Source organism: Monodon monoceros, unplaced genomic scaffold (assembly GCF_005190385.1).
Source record: "Monodon monoceros isolate NGI ecotype Baffin Bay Population unplaced genomic scaffold, NGI_Narwhal_1 Super_Scaffold_13, whole genome shotgun sequence".
NCBI classification, from domain to species: Eukaryota; Metazoa; Chordata; class Mammalia; order Artiodactyla; family Monodontidae; genus Monodon; species Monodon monoceros.
Genome location: NW_021703769.1, coordinates 17,418,048 through 17,436,145, shown reverse-complemented (window position 1 = coordinate 17,436,145; position 18,098 = coordinate 17,418,048). Strand labels below are relative to the sequence as shown.

At 40.4% G+C, this 18,098-nt stretch overlaps 1 protein-coding gene across 2 annotated transcripts in view; it reads right to left on the bottom strand.

The window, feature by feature from the left end:
- Positions 1-18,098, bottom strand: part of PTPRT (protein tyrosine phosphatase receptor type T) — a 1,065,023-nt gene that overhangs the window by 225,503 nt on the left and 821,422 nt on the right. For both annotated transcript variants that reach the window (XM_029221736.1, XM_029221738.1), the window contains exon 12: positions 6,096-6,369. In XM_029221736.1, the coding sequence (XP_029077569.1) occupies positions 6,096-6,369 (274 nt within the window). The remainder of the gene's footprint in view (positions 1-6,095; positions 6,370-18,098) is intronic.

Genomic DNA, 18,098 nt, shown 5'->3' with positions numbered 1-18,098 from the left:
TGCTAACACATATATATGGAATCTAAAAAAAAAGAAAAAAATGGTTCTGAAGAACCTAGGGGCAGGACAGGAGTAAAGACGCAGATGTAGAGAATGGACCTTAGGACACGGGGAGAGGGAAGAGTAAGCTGGGATGAAGTGAGAGAGTGGCAGTGACATATATACACTACCAAATGTAAAACAGATAGCTAATAGGAAGCAGCCGCATAGCACAGGGCAATCAGCTCCATGCCTTGTGACCACCTAGAGGGGTGGGATAGGGAGGCTGGGCGGAGACACCAGAGGGAGGGGATATGGGGATATATATATATACGTATGGCTGATTCACTTTGTTATACAGCAGGAACTAACACACCACTGTTAAGCAGTTATACTGTAATAAAGATGTTAGAAAAATATGCACAATGTTTTAAATAAAAACAACAGGTTAACATATAGTGAGTATTGGTGTGGATGGCTCTTAGATAATATGATTGGAAAGTTCCCAAAGGATATGACATTGAAGATGAGGCCTAAAAACTGAGAAGGTACTAGTTCTTCAAAGAATGAAGAAGACAGACGTGGATAATACAGCAGCCTGCAAGAGGTCCCTGAAGTGAGAATAATATCTCGGAATGTATGAGAAATAATGTCTTAGAAAATAGTCAAGAGAGGAGGGGTAGTTGAAATGTAGCAGGAATGGTCTAACTATATCTGCAGTACAATGCTAGGTTCTGGTTACCCCTTTTTAAGGAAGGCATTGGAAAAAAGGAGTCTCTATGAGAGAACAGAATAAACAGGATGAAAGAGATACAGAAATCATGCCATGTGAGAAACAGAAGTAATTGCATATTAAATATCAATGAGAGATGGCCTAGGTGGCCAGGGATGGTAGTTGATACTGTCGTATTTTCTCCAAAAGGCTGACATGGTAAAGAATGATTTGATTTGTTCAAATCAATACAGGTGTCCAAGAGTAGAGAGTTAAGGGGACAGAATTTGGCTTTATAGAAAGGAGAAAGTTCTAACAATTTTTCTTGTTCAACAAAGGAATCAACTCTTTCCCTCCAAAGAACTGCAGTGGTCAAGCTGAGGCTATATAATGCCTTGCCAAGAACACTTTATTAGAGATTTCTATGTTGGCTTCTGGTGTAGATTAGATGACACCTCAAAATCATCCAGTTCTTAACCGCTGTAGATCTGTAATATTGTTGTATCCAAAACAAATAGTTACAATATGGCCTGATTCGCAAGAAAGACAGGTGCTGAGAATTCAGCACCAAAGACAGTGCTTCAACAGGTGGGACTGACCTTGTTATCTGTAAGAAAGCACAGATGGGTAAATGGGATATTGGGTTGGCCCAAAATCTCGTTCGGGTTTTTCCATAAGATGCTATGGAAAAACCCAAACGAACTTTGGGGCCAACCCAATACTAATCTGATCAAAATTCCAAACGCAAGTGCCTGTGAACAACTCACACTTCATGAAGGTGCCTGTGAGGACTCTGAGGACCATGCTTCATAACGGACATCATACTCGGACTCTCCATGGTTTTTACAGGGCTGGATTAAATTACTCCACATTTATATAGTTCACTGTAGAGTTTATAAAATGTCTTTACTCCCATCCTAATAACAGTCAAGATTTAATGAGTGACCTCCACATTTCTAAACCTAATGACTAATTATTTGACACATGATTTTACTTATTTATTTTTGGTCTCTCCCCTACTAGAATGTAAATGCTATGAGGGCAGGGATTTTTTGTCTGTTTGGCTTACTGTTTTATTCCCAGCACTCAAAAAAGGTGCCTTTTTTGGGGTGGGGCGGGGACATAGAGTGTGTGCTTGCTAGATGTTTCCTTAATTAATTAATCAGTCACATCTAACTCTTTTAGTAGGTTACTTAAAGTCACACAGTTACTAGGGTTTTGTGTATAGGCAGTCTGATTGTAAAGGCTGAATATTTAGCCACTCTGCTAAGCTGAAAAAACATCTTTACTATTCACAGAATAAATATATCTGAACCCTAAAATTCTCTTACTCTGTTTTGACTGAAACTTGTAGATGGGATTGGAAGCAATGAAATGGACTGACAGTAAATCATTCAACCTTGCCCACAACCATCCTGCAACCAATGCCCATTTCTGCTTTCCTTTAATTTTTTAAATGTAATATAACTTTGCCCTAACCTTTGTTTTTAATCTTCTAGTGATACAGATTTGCTGAATTCTGGTTTTTACTTGACTCAAGACATTTTACCCCTTTCTGAAGGGAGTAAAGCATCACTTAAAAAAAAATACAGTGCTTCTGTTTCTGGCCTGCTTTACAGTTGCTGGTTTTCATGTTTACTTATAGTTTCCTTTATTTCTCGCCCTTTTCTTTGCAGATTGTTGTCTTCTGGCTTTTCTATGATAGATTGGAAGGCTGCCTTTATGTTCCAAAAAAGTATACCTAAAAAAAATCTTAGTATCAAAAATAAAATAGTCATTAGCTATTCTATCCTGTCTAAAGTGGGATAATTAGCAGATTTTTATTTACATTCATCAATCCTCCAACTCTTTCTTAGTTTTTGTTGACATAAGAGTGAATTACAGACCCAGATCACAACCGTTAACTTTTTACATTATACATCTTTTCTTTAAGCAATTGCTTTTAATATTAACCTCTTTGTAACATGTTTAGAGCAATTATTTAGCTTTAATGTGAAATTTAATTAGTTTCCATGCTCACTGTGGGTCTTTTTATTTCATATTTCTCTATTCTTGATTTCTTTATTTTGATTCATTGCTTGGTCAGTTGCTCTTTGAATGATTTATTAGAAGCAGGACCTGTGGGACCCTCAGGATGGTGAGAATGTCTTTCTGATGCATTTACACAAGAACAACAACTTGGCTGGTAAGAAATTTGTGGGTTATAACATCTCCTCAAAAATCCTCCAGGCTTAACTGCATTGTCTTCCGCCCTTTATGATATGGTGAAATCTGAGGGGGCCAAGCAGAGATGTGTTAGGCCGAGAATGACTTTCCTGCTCCTGTGTCCCTTTCACCCAACTCTTTTCGGTAAAACTTAGTACTACACAGTAATTTGAAATGGTGTGTGGTTTTTCTCTTGCTAGAAAAATACAATACTCTGAGTGCCAGCTCCCAAAGCTTTTTCCTCTCTGTTCCTGTGAGGCCGACTATACCCTCAAGACACCTGGCATAAGCACCCACCCAGTTCCATTCCTGCTTGTGTTTCATTACAGCAAACCTTAGCTCCCAAATGGGTGTACACACGGGGTGGGATCAGAGGCATGAGTAACTAAATGGCTTTGTTTATCTCGGAAGCAGTAGTAGAAACTGCTTCTTAGATGAGGCAGCTTCACAGTGGGGTGACTTTTGCCCAATGGCAAAACCTCATGTCTTGAAAACGGTTTCTATTATACGATGTCTGGGGGGCAAGACCTCCAGCAATCTTCCTGCCTCATCTGCTGTTCTTCTAGGACCTACCATGCTCAGGTTGGGGAAATCTCTCCTGGGGTCCATCTTCTAGTTCCCTGGGTTCTACAAACTTGGTCTGTTGCTGGGTTTTCAGGAGAATCTTGGTAGGAATGCGATAGCAGGTGAATCGAATGAAGCTACGACTCTGCTCCACAGCATGGAAACCCAACAGCACCTCTTGATATGTTGCCAAGAGCAGGGAAAGCCATCCCTTCTCAGGGTTGTGCTGAACCAAGAAACTGGCTCATATGGGATGCAGAGAACCAAGAAGAAGATGAGCTCCCAGATGCTTCTGGCCATCTTTATATGTCTTCCTCCACAATACATCAGAGTGTTGCATGCAGAGGTAAGACCAGATGGACAGGTGGAAGGCAGTCTGGCTTCTTTTTGTAGTTTTATACTCTCTGTGAGGAATGTTGCTTGAACCAGTAATGAATGCAGAACTGAAATACCAATGTGGAATCTAAATGGGTATGTGGACATTTTAAATGTTAATTAGTTTCTCAATCCAGGTTTCTCATAAGGTAATGACTGCCACTGACAGACTAGACTATCTTGGCCACAGGCTGTTCTGTAAGAACTTTAGCAAATCTTGCTTCTGTCTCAGCTTTCCCTTCTCCAGTGAGCCTCTCACTTCTCCAGAAACACTGTGGAACATGGCACATAAGATTCCCTTACATTTATAGAAGCTCTTTGAGGGCACATACTACATAATCTTAATATGAACTATCGGGTTTAGCAAACGTCACTGTTCATTATCTATTTGTTGAATGAAATATGGCAACCTGAAACAAAACATGCCCACAAAAGCATCCTAGATGGAAAACACTTGAGTATAAGAGGAACTTAAAGATAGTTAGCTTGCGAATATAAGACCAGATGAGTCTGTGTGTATAGAGGGGAAGTGAATGGTGGAAAAGTTCTTATGTAACTGAAAAAAAATGCCACCTGAGAAGGTGATTGCACTGGTTCTACTGGGACCTAAAAGTATGGATCAAGAGCAATGGGTAGAAGCTACAATAAACGATATATTAAAGTCAGTTAAAAAAAAGCTTTCTTAGAGCCACAGCCCCCACAAAGATCAGCAAAGTTACCACATAAAGAAGTGAGTTCTCTGTCATTGGAGGTATTCAAGAATAAGCACTAACATCATCAAATAAATGCTGGAGAGCATGTAGAGAAAAGGGAACCCTCCTACCCTGTTTGTGGGAATGTAAATTGGTGCAGCCACTATGGAGAACAATATGGAGGTTCCTTAAAAAACTAAAAATAGAGTTGCCATATGATCCAGCAATCCCTCTCCTGGGCATATATCCAGAGAAAACCTTAATTCAGAAAGATACCTGCATCCTAATGTTGATAGCAGCATTATTTACAATAGCCAAGACATGGAAGCAACCTAAATGTTCATCATTTGAATGGATAAAGAAGATGTAATATATATGTGTATATATATATATATATATATATATATATATATATATACACACACACACACACACACAATGAAATACTACTCAGCCATAAAAAAGAATGAAATAATGCCATTTGCAGCAACATGGATGGACCTAGACATTGTCATACTAAGTGAAGTAAGTCAGAAAGAGAAAGACAAATATCATATGGTATTACTTATATGTGGAATCTAAAAAAATGATACAATCAACTTATTTACAAAACAGAAATAGACCCACAGACATAGAAAACAAACTTATGGTTACCAAAGAGGAAAGCGGTTGGAGGACTTTGGGATTAACAGATACATTACTATACATAAGACAGATAAACAACAAGGTACCAGTGTATAGTGCAGGGAACTAGTTACAATATCCTGTAATAAACCATAATGAAAAAGAATATGTATATATAACTGAATCACTTTGCTGTACACTAGAAAGTAACACAACATTGTAAATCAACTATACTTCAATTAAAAAAAAGAATAATTATTAACATCAGTTAACTGTGATATTGTAATATTGACTGAAGCACGGTTTTGTATGTAGGGGGAGGGAGGGAGACATTGGATGACCTTTCAGATCCTTTACAGCCCTGTGATTTTGTAATGTTATGACTGGCACTCCTCAGTAACCAAAAAAATATTTGACACAAAAAGGTTACCTTGTCTTTGGGAGAAAAATACTTCCTAATGTGACTAACGGTAATGACAAAGGGGTCAGCAGTCACTGATTAACTAAAACATGTTTAGTGCATTAACAGATATCAAATTTATAGGTATTCTTTTATAGATGAGGAAATTAAGTCTTAGATCTGCATATGATTTGCCCAAGTGAAACACCTTTCTATCCTCTAATACAGGGGTCTCAGAATTTTTTTCTGTAAAGGGCCATATAGTAAATATTTTAGGCTTTATGCAGCACACAGTCTGTCTCAACTACTCAAGTGTACTGCTGTAGCATCAAAGCAGTTACAGACCATGGAAATGAATAGGCGTCACTGTATGAAAAACCAAAAACCAAAACCCAACAACCCTTTACTCACAAAAAAAGGCATGGGTCAGGATGATTTGGTCCACGGGCCTTAGTTTGTCAACCTCTGCTCTAAAGCCATGCTGCCTTCTCATTTAAGAATGGAAAAACAAGGCAAGACATGGCCTCCATATGGCCATACTTACTCCATTTGCTTTGCTGAGTGCCTGGAAGTAGATGCTGTAGCTTTTCAGAGGGGAAAGAGGTGGGTTCCAGTAGCCATTGTATGTCTTGTTGTCACCCACTGTAAATGGCTGGGTGACAGGCAGGTTGGCAGGCTTCAATTCAGCAGCAAAGTAGTGTAGAGAATCGAGGCTGGAGGCATTCCTATAGCTCACCGGCACCGAAAAGCACTCAATGATGTCAGCTGCCCTCCGTGACTTCTGAAGTCGCTCCTCCTTGACAACCAGCTGATAAACACTGGACAGGAAAGAGGAGAGGCAGATGAGCAACCCCCTGGAGGGATGAACTTTTATCATCGTCACTTCTGTCTGCAACTTAAACCTCCCTCCTGAGCTTCAGACTTATAAACCCGCTGCTTTGTAGAAACAGATTTCCATTTAGATGCTCCAAAGCCAGCTCACACTGCATATGTCCAAAAATGCAACTCAGTTTCAACCCCTACAAACCTGTATGTTCCTCTTCTCCATTTCTTTCCTTAGTGAGGGTAGCACTGCTCATCAAGTGGCCAGATCTTGAAGACGGGGCTCATTCTCATTTCCTGTATCCTTGGTTTGCACTCTGCTTTGATCACCAAGCTCTGTTGACTTGATATCAGCAATCTGAACCTGCCCCTCCCTTTTTTTCTCCTCCCATCAAACTGTTGAGGTTGGGCACTTCCCCACCTCTTAGCTGAACTCAGCTAGTCTCTTTGCCTCTAATTGATTGGATCAACTCACCAGTCAATCCACTGACCTTCCTGAACATACACTGTCCCTCTTCAAGCACGTTCATAGGCTCTCCGTTCTTCAAACGAGACAATCTAGAATCCTCATCCTGACCTTTGGGGCACTTTGTCTGGCTTCTAGTCTACCCCTCAGACAGTCTTATGGTAAACCCCTCATTGCAGCTGCTGCAGACCCCACGCTATCGCACAAACCTCCTTTGGATCCCAGCCTATGCCATCACCAGTTCATGCTTCCTCCATCTGCAATGCCCTCTCATTCAACTTCTGCCTGTGGAAGCCTTTCTCTAAAGGCTAAGCCTATCTTTCATCTCCTCTATGAAGCCGGTATAGATCCTCCAAATCTGAATGACTTTCCCCCTACTTCACTCCTCCACTGTTCGTTAATGGCTATCTGCTCGGGACGGCAATAACATAAGCATGGAACTGCCGTTTCTAGGTCTAGACTGTGACCTTTTAGGCAGTGGAAGTTGTGGCTTTGTTATCTCTGTATCACTCTCCTCCATCCACAGACTGCTCAGCTGGTTGCCTGATACCTACATAGTGATCAGTGAATGCCTGTTCAAATGGACCAAATTGAACTAAAATTGAAAATAAGCATGAAACCCAACCTGACAGGATGCAGAAACCCTAATCAAGATAAACAGCGATTCTTCTGAGCTCCTGTCTAGTGATCTCACACATTCCCTTCAACTTAGAAGGACTGTAAGAAGGTGTCAATGTGTGAAGAGAGATGACCGAGCCTTTTTAAAACACCAACTGCATGCCAACTGTGTAGGCTCCTTTTATAAAAGTTATCCTAAATTTTGTGAATTTTGATAACATTTTACTATCTCTTCAAATGCCCACAGTATGTAGTTCTCTTGAATAAATGCTCTTTTTTTTTTTCTTTTTTAAGATCTTTATTGCACATATCTCTGGGACTCATGATTTAAGCCAATTATCCAAAGAGTACCTCCGGGAACTTTTGCAAATTAACGAAGTGATTGCAGCAATGGCCTCAAACCAGTCATTTAAAGATGACACAGTGAACGAACACATGGTTTATAAAAATGGAACGTGGTGAGTGCTACCATTCTTCAATCAGGCTACCCATCTAAAGACACCTGGTTAAGAAGCACAACTCGGTGGAGACAGAGGTACAGGATTACTTAATTAAGGAAAAAAGGCTACAGAGGGACTGACCCAAGGAAACATGACACAATCAATGTGTCAAGTCTTCCCCTGGATCTCCTTGAGCATGGGGACGGTCAGCAATGTGGATGGGAAACAAATGGGCATGTGAGTGCTGTCCCTGGATGAGTGATATGGGAGTGGAGGTGAGCAACAGCTCAATGAGATGCCTGCTATCTGCTGTGCACATCTGGACAAGAACTCAACAGCCCAGAGTGCCTGTGAGTGACATGTGAGTGAATGTGGCCAACCTCTCTGGGAGTACAAACTACATCTGAGTGTGAACGATGTCCAAATGAGGATCTGTAGGACCTGGGTGTCTGAAAGCTGAGCGAACATGTATACTCTCTGAATGAGCGGGGGTAACATCCAGACAAGTGTGAACCTGAGTGTTCGGACACCTAAATAAGTGTGTATGAAATCTGAGTGAGTGTCTCCAACAGCCCAAAGTGTGTGTATGTATTTGTGTGTGTGTGAGACATCCAAGTGTGTATATAAAACTGAAGTCAACAGGGCTTCCCTGGTGGCGCAGTGGTTGAGAGTCCGCCTGCCGATGCAGGGGACACGGGTTCGTGCCCCGGTCCGGGAACATCCCACATGCCGCGGAGCGGCTGGGCCCGTGAGCCATGGCCGCTGAGCCTGCGCGTCCGGAGCCTGTGCTCCGCAACGGGAGAGGCCACAGCAGTGAGAGGCCCGCGTACCGCAAACAACAAAAAAACTGAAGTCAACAAATAATTAAATTAAATTATGACTTTACTATTCATCCTATCCTCAACTCTGAGGTCTTTTTCAATGGTACCATCACTATGTTTATCAGGACAAGTTCAAAACAGTCCCTGAAAAACAGCACAAAGACCCAAGTCCCAAACTGAGGTCATGGGGTGAGAGTGGAGGAGCACCTATGCCAGTTTTCAGGACCTGTATTACTTTACATATAACAAGAATCTCGAGTAAAACTGAAGCTGGCTAGTGTGCTAAGGACTACTTGTTGAGGGTCCATTACTCATGTGACTCTAATCTATGAGGGAAAGGGCAAAAAGGAATTAAGAGAAAAGGAGCAACAGCCTCTTGGGTTCACCTGTCCATGCTTGCAATAGCACCTACAATACTCTACACTGGGCTTGGGGGGCACTCAACCGATCCAGCCCTCATGCCCTCTTGACCAGGTCGGGAGGGACCAACAGCCTCATCCCTAGAAGCAGGACGTTGAAAAGAGCTATGGGTCCCTGTTTTCCCCTGAGGCCCAGCCTATCCCTAATCACCACTTGGGTTAATCCCACCCACACGAGAAGACCTCTGTCTCTGTTTCTCAGCCCAGAACTCTCATGCCACCCTTGAATCCTTCTGTCATCCTTACCCCAAAACCTTGGGAGCTTCACTGGGGCTGGATTCCACTTCCTAGAATCATTCTGTTGTCCCTGTCCCTCCGATAACGGGATGGATCAAGAAGCGTCACAAGGCTGGCCCGAGGGCTGCCCATGAGTGGCATGAGATTCTGCAGTCATGGACAGCCAAGCAGTGGGGTCTTCATTGAGCTCTGACACGTGAATGCTGCCAAGGGCTACAGAGAGGCAAATCATCGCTCCAGGGGTCAGTCTGAGACCCCACTGCCCCCTCCTCCCCACCAATGTGATTATTGAGGACTCACTTGTCAATTCAACCAACTCAGCAGCCCGATTACAGAGGAGGAAACTGAGGCTGAGAGGCTGAGTGCCACATGGGTGTCAAACTGCAGCAAAAGTAGAAATCCAGACCCACAGTCAGTTCAGTATCCTTTCTTTTTCTCTACCTTCCTTCTTCCATAAGCCAACAAAATGTGCAGAGGGCCTTCCAAGCATTTTTTTTGCTTGGCAGCTGAAACTGCATAGCTCTATTCCACCCAGCCTCGTCTGAAATCACAAAGACTAGCAAAGGACATTTTTGGGGTTAAACTGTGTTGTCAACATATGGTTCACATACAATTGGGATCAATGTGCCAGAGCACACCCAGCAGCTTCCCGAGGCCCACTGTGTCTGTAGTCTGTCCATTCAGAGGCAAATCTACAATTGCAGCCAGAAAGCTGTAAACCATTTCGTCATATAAATCCTTTTTTGCCAGGGAATGCAGCCTCTCTCAAAGATCTGGGAGTTCTGACTAAGGGGAAGGAGGTAAGAAGTGGCCGAGCAAGTTATGCGACTTTCCTGTCCCTGAACTACATACTGTAGGAAGTGGTGGGAGAAAAACGAGAGAGGGGGCATTATTTTTGTTTCTGAGGTAACTTCATTCTCATCAGCATTCTCTTGAAAATATATTTATCGAAGATCTTTTCAGCTCGCTGGTGATGATTAAATCATACCTAAATGAGACTACCCACTCCCCCCAGCCCAAGTCATTATCTCTAGTGCAAAATAAGTGGTTAGAATAAACTATTCAGGATCATTTGTAAAGAGACAGGATTTTTTTAAAGTAGAAAATTCCTGATAGTACGAGAATAACTTATTCTTTTCTACGCTTACCTCACAACATACAATGTTTACTCATACATTTCCCCCTCCTGTGATACCTTCTCTATTTCTCCCAATGAGAAGGTGGACATTTATGACCACATTTTCTGCATAATTTATTATAAGGGTCTCTTCTTTCGGGACCCTGAAAGCTAGGCTGCAACCTCACCTCAATGCATAAGGCCAAGGGGTATTTGTACCTCGTTCACCTCCTTAGCTTTGGTTTCCTCACCGTCAATGTCCATTGTTCATCCTCTTTCTACAGTGACTGATACGTTCCCTCCCCTCTCCTCCCTGACTCTTCAGACCCAGGCTTGCCAGCAACTTCTATATTTTAGTTTCAGTGTCTCCTGAGACAAGAATACTCCACTCTGGTCCAAAGTCCAAGACCCCAGCTCGTAGAGGTCAATAGCCTTAGATGCCTTTAAGAGCAAAACCTGCAGGAACCTCTGCAGGCTTTGGAAGAACCCTGCCGCTGGACTCTCATGCCTCCTCTGCTTTCCGAATTAATAGTTTAGAGGATGACTCACGCTCCTCTGACCAGGTACCACTGAGGGGCACCAGGGACCTATCAGACCCATGCCTCCATCATAGACACATCCTGTGGCGCCCTTTCTATATCCAGGGAAGATGTTTCCAGCCAGAGGCTGTATCCATTCAGAATGTTGAAGTCAGAAGACAGATAGAGGGTATGCTGCCCAACTTCAGAAAGTGGCATATTTGAGCCAATGTTCTCCCAGAAATAGGTTTGTTTTAGTTCAAGTTCTTCTAGAAACAGACCCTCAGCTAAAGTTTCAATGCAAATAATCTGTTAAAGAAGTGGTCCCAGGAGAAACCAGTAAGGGAGTGAGGGAAGAGGAGAGAACAGGGCAGAAGCTAAGTAAGAATATGACTTCAAGGCAAGGTCCCAGACTCAATCTGATCCCATAGGGAGCTCTGGAGCATAAACTGTACCCCACAGTTTGTCTTATCTCAAGCCAAGGGTATTTGAGCCTCTGATACCAATCAGTTATTGGTTATGGACCCTCCTGCAGAGACAAACTCCCAGGTACTCCCAACTTTGTGGGTCAAACAAGGTGGCTCTGGTAGCCTAACGGCAACCCTTCAAAGATGGTCACGGTCAAGGGCCATTTGCATCAAAGCGCATAGAATATGGAGGATGGGCACACTGCAGGAAAGGGGAGATGAGGGGATCTCTATGAGCACCAACAGTTCCCCTACAGGGCACCTATGACCAATGACCACATGGGACTTGCATAAGAGCAGAGATCCAGTTAGGCAAAGTATTTTTCAACCTTTGTTTTCAGCCCAACTCTGCTGAGGCATATGGTAACATCCCATCAATCACAGTGGCTTCTCCACCAAGATTTCTTTTTTTTTCTTTTATAATATTATTTATTTGTTTGTAAATTTGATTTACTTTTATAGTTGAAGTAAGTATAGTATTATACTTTTATAGTTATATAAGAGCCACAGGTACAAGGAGTTGATAAATATGTACAAGTATAAAATATCTAAGTAAGTGTAAAATAAAAATAGTTTTAAGTCCAGTGGAAGCCCCTTCAGGCAGCTCCCACATCCTTTGGTGGCCCCAATGATCACTGAGCACACCCTTGCTTGTAGGCACCACAAGATGTTCAAGGTTCACCTGTGCCCTCCTTCCCTGGAACCATAATCAGGCACTTCTGGGCACCAAGTAAGCTCATTGTACTGTTATACAATTGCTTCTATGCCCTTCTACTGGACAGAATTAAGGAATACAGTTTCTAATTGAAGTATAGTTGATTTACAATTTTGTGTTAGTTTCAGGAGTGCAGCAAAGTGATTCACTCATACATACGTGTGTGTGAATTCTTTTTCAGATTCTTTCCCATTATAGGTTATTACAAGATATTGAATATAGTTCCCTGTGCTATACAGTAGGACCTTGTTGTGAAATACCTTTTTAAACATCATAAGTTCATACTGATTAGTTCATACTGGTATTGCCAATTCAAATCCAGTAATATAAGATTCTTCGTTACCTTTCCCATATTTGTTTTTCCAAATCCCTACACCAAGAACCCTCATTTTCAATATCAATATTTTACTCATATACATTGTCACATGACACACACAAAATAGTTTCACAATTAACTCATCAACACTACAACCAGCCTCAAAACTTATAAGTACAGTTCAAGATTTCTGAACTGCCCTGCTCTAGCTCCCTCCCAGATGGTTCAGTCCTAAAGCCATTAGACAGGGCAGGGCAAGCAGGCATCTGTACATGATGGGGGAAGCCATGGTGGTCCAGAGTAGGGAGTGGAAGCCCACCCAGCATCTCTGAGTCTGTTTCTGGAAGAACCCAACCTAAAATAACCTCTATATGCCTCAACTTCCTCATATTTAAAAATCAGGGTGTGGGCCTTCTTGAATGGTGGAGTGAGGAGCTCAGCACATTCTCTCTCCAAAGAGCACTGATTAAACTGAACAGTATTAGCAACAATAACAATTTTAGTATTGACTGGAGGAAAATTTATAGCCTTAAATAACTATGTTAGAAAAGAAGAAAGATCTCAAATCATTAATCTAAGTATCTACCTTAAGACAGTAGAAAAATAAGAGCAAACTAAACTCTAAATAGGCAGAAAGAAAACAAGAATAAAAATTAGAGTGAAAATTAATGAAACAAAAGTTGGGTTTTGAAAAGATCAACAGAATTGGCAACTCTTTCTCTATACTGATCCGAAGACAAAGAGCTATGACATAAACTAACAAAATCAAGGATGAAAGAGGAGGCATCACTACTGAGCCTATAGAAATTTTAAAAATTACAAGGGAATGCTATGAAAAACTTTATGCCAAATAATAGACAACATAGATGAAATAGATAAATTCGTAGAAAGACAACTTGCCAAAACTGACTCATGAAAAAATAGAAAATTTCAGAGTAATACATTACAGTGAAAGTAAACTACAGCATTATCCTTCATGAATATAGATCTAAAAAATATTTAACCAAATATTAGCAAACTAAATCTAGCAACATATGAAAAAGATTGTACATCATGACTAAGTGAGATTTATTACAGGAATGCAAGGTTGATTTAATATCCAAAATCAATTAATGCAATACACCATATTTTTCAAATAAAGGGAAGAAACATCATGATAATTTCAACAAGTTCAGAAAAAACATTTGAAAAAAATCCAATGCATATTTATGATAAAAAAGTACTAACAAACTACGAATAGAAAAAAAAAAAACTTTCTAAATTTGGTAAGTCCATCTACAAAATACATAAAACTAACATCATACTCAAGGGTAAAAGATCGAATGCTTTCCCTTTAAAATCAGGAATAAGACAAGGACATCTGTTTAACATTGTACTAGAGATTCAAGCCAATGAAATAAGGCATTGTACTAGAGATTCTAGTCAGTGAAGCTAGTTAATTCATTAATTAAAGGTACCCAGATTTGAAAGGAAGAAGTAAAACTTTTTACTTGCTGGTGACATTATTCTGTATGTAGAAAATTCTGAAGAATATACACAAACACACAACTTGAAATAAAACAATTTCAATAAGGTCACAAGATATAAGACCAATATACAAAAATGAATTATCTTTATCACTAGGAAAGGACAATCTGAAAATGAAATTAAGTAAACAATTCTATTCACAATAGTATCAGAAAGAATACCTAAAAATAAATCTAAACAAAAGATGTAAAATACTTAGACACTGAAAAGTATAAAAAACTGCTGAAAAAAATGAAGATCTAAATAAATGAAGAGACAGTCCCTGTTTATGGATTGAAATAGTCAATATTGTTAAGATGGCAATTCTCATCAAATTTATCTATAGATTTAAAACAATCTCTATCAGAATGCCAGAAGACTTTTCAAAAAAACAAGCATCTGATAAATTGGATGTTATCAGATTAAAAAAAAATTGACTTCAAAAGACACTATTAAACCAATGAAAAGACAAGCTACATATTGAGAGAAACCATTTGAAAGGTATGCAAGGTATGCAAGGTATGATGACATATCTAACATACATAATGACACAATACAACTCAATAATAAAAACACTAACAACCCAATTTAAAAATTGGCAAAAGATTTGACTAGACATTTCACTAACGATAAAATACAAGTGGTTTATAAACTCATGAAAAGATGGTCAACCTTAAGAGGTGTGGCCAAGATGGTGGTTTCGGAAGACCCTGAGCTCAGCTCCTCCCATGGGCATACCAAAATTACAACTATTTACAGAGTAGCTATCTATGAGAATGACCTGAAGACTAGCAGAAAAGATTTTCCACAACTAAAGATATAAAGAAGGAATCAAACTTATATGTGGAATCTAAAAAATAATACAAATGAATATATATGCAAAATGGAAACAGACTCACAGATACAGAAAACAAACTAGTGGTTACCAAAGGGAAGAGGCAAGGAGGGAGGGGCAAATTAGGGGTATGGGGTTAAGACATACAAATTATTATGTATAAAATAGATAAGCAACAAGGATATATTGTACAGCACAAGGAATCACAGCCATTATCTTATAATAACTTTTAATGGAGTACAATCTGTAAAAACACTGAATCACTATGCTGTATACCTGAAACTAATATAATATTGTAAAACAACTATACTTCAATAAAAAAATTTAAAAAAGAAAAAAAAGAAAAGAAAATAAGACAACAACAATTAAAAAGAAACCACCCTCTTCCCCACTTAGAACAGCTATCAGTAAAAAGACAGACAATTGCAAGTGTTGACAAGGGTATTGGAAAACTGGAGCTGTCATACATTGCTGTGAGAAAGTCAAATGGTGCAGTCACTTTGGAAAATAGTCTGGAAGTTCCTTAAAAAGGTCAACATAAAGCTACCATTCATCCAGCTATTCCATTCATAAATACTTATCTATGTATGTCTATACATAAACTTGTATACAAATGTTAATAACAGTATTATTCATAATAGCCAAAACACTAAAACAATCTAAACGTCTATCAAGTGGTGAACAGATAAACAATATGTGGTATATCCATATAATGAAATATTATTCAGTAATAAAAGAAACAATTTACTAATATACTCTACAGTACGGATGAGGGTCAAAAATATTATGCTAAATGACAGAAGCCAGATGAAAAACACTTTATATACTGTATGATTCCATTCACATGAAATGTCAAGGAAATGCAAATTTATAGAGACAGTGATCAGATTAGTGTTTGCCTGGGACTGCAGGTGTGAACAGGAATCGACTGCACTCAGGCACACGGTATTTTATGGTGTGATGAAAATTTTCTAAAATGGGACCGTGGTGATGGTTGCACAACCCTACAGATTTACTGAAAATCATTGAATTGTACACTTAAAACGGACTGAATTTTATGGTATGCAAATTATACCCCAATAAAGCTCTTAACGAAATGAGGGAAATGGACTGAGTAATCCTGAATGTTCTTTCTCCCTTCCAAAGAGTCTGTGCTTTAGTATTCAATGATGCACACATTTCAATACAGAAATGCTATGATAAACTTTCGGCATTATTGTACAAGATGGGCTAAGAAACAAGTGTGAGCTTTGTAATCCCCAACAGAATCTAGCTTTGCAATTACATTCCGCACATTAAAGGTCACTTGGAACTATGAAACTGAAATTTACAATGATATGTCTTAGTTAGCCAACCTTCACTCCAAGGCTCTGGGAATTCCTGTTTTATTTGTTCACGATTTGCTTAGTCACAATAGCCATTAGAGGAGGCAAGGAAATGGGGAGAGGAATACATCTGCAGTTTAGCATCAGAATACGTGCATGTGCATCTTTCCCTGGCTTCTGACGAGCTGTGTGATCTACTGCTCACTCTGTCTTTCACGTACTTACTCATTTATTCATCAGGTTATTTATCGTATGACTACAGTGTAGCAGGTTAAAATTTGAATGCAATATGGCCCCTGGGCACTGGGAGCTCAGAACTGAGATGGCGGGGGACAGATATTAACTGCTCAGTACAGTTCAATATGGGGAGGGCAGAAGGAGGAACTTGGCCAGGGAAGGATTCTGAGAAGAGGGGTGCTTACAGGATAGTGTGAGGGTTAAATGAGATAGTGTGTCTAGAACATTCTTTCTACAGAGTAGAGTGCTTTTTCTAAAAGTTGGCTGGAGCCAAAACAACTGCTGCATGCATTATTATTACAGTGTTATCAAATTAGACCACAAAGATTTGCCTTGTTTTCCATTTGGACTCTTCTCCTGTGATTGAACTGCACTTAATAAATTTAACGAAAGTGGATTTTGAGTAGAAATTTAAAGGAAGAAACATATGCTGTGTAAAGGGGCCATAACAATTCAAATGAAGAGTTCAAATTAAGTTTTAATTATTATCAGATAAAAGCAAAAGAAACATTAAAAGGAGAAACCAGACAACCATCTCATGATGGCTAGAGTGCCATATCGTCTTCTCAAATATTTAAAAGAAGTATAACTAGCTTTAATTGAGCATGTACTTACTGGGGTGGAGATATATTTTGAACCATAATGCAGAAGACTTAGCCCTCATGTATTTTCTCTTAATCACTGGTCCTCTCTCATTCACAATACCGTACGTAAGCAACTCCCGTGGTTCTAATTTCAATACATATCCAGAATCTGATCACTTCCATCACCTCCACAGCTACTACCCTACCAAGCCCCCATGATCTCTTGATTGGATTACTGCCATAGCCTACCAACTGGTCTTCCTGCTTCCAATCTTGCCCCAACAATCTCAAAACAGTGGCTGGAGTGACCCTTTAAAAACATGACTCACGTCACGACACTCCTGTGCTCAGAGCCCCGCTATGCCTCCCACCTTGGGTAGAGTAAAAGGCAGCATCTTTACAGCGTCTCCAAGGCCCTCTGTTAAGAGGCCTCTTTGCTGTCCTTTGAATACCCGATAGGCGTGTTCCCATCTTAAGGCCATCACATTTACTACCCTTGATGCCTGGAAGGCTCTTCCCTCAGATATACACAACCCTTGGAAGACTTGCTTCTTCACCTCTGCTGGAGAAGTCTTACATGATCACTGTATTTAAAATATCAACCTTGGGACATCCCTGGTGGTCCGGTGGGTAAAACTCTGTGCTCCCAACGCAGGGGGCCCAGGTTCGATCTCAGGTCGAGGAACTAGATCCCGCATGCATGCCGCAGCTAACAGCCTGCATGCCGCAGCTAAAAGATCCCACATGCTGCGACTAAAGATCCCACGTGCTGCAACAAAGATCCCGCGTGTTGCAACTAAGACCCAGTGCAGCCAAAATAAATAAATAAATAATTTAAAAATTATATATTAAAAAAATAAAAAAAAACAGCAACTCCAACCACATTATACCCTGTTACACTTCACTGCTTAATTTTTTTTTTTTTTTTTGTGGTACACGGGCCTCTCACTGTTGTGGCCTCTCCCATTACGAGCACAGGCTCCGGACGCACAGGCTCAGCGGCCATGGCTCACGGGCTCAGCCGCTCCGTGGCATGTGGGATCTTCCCGGACCGGGGCACGAACCCGTGTCCCCTGCATCAGCAGGCGGACTCTCAACCACTGC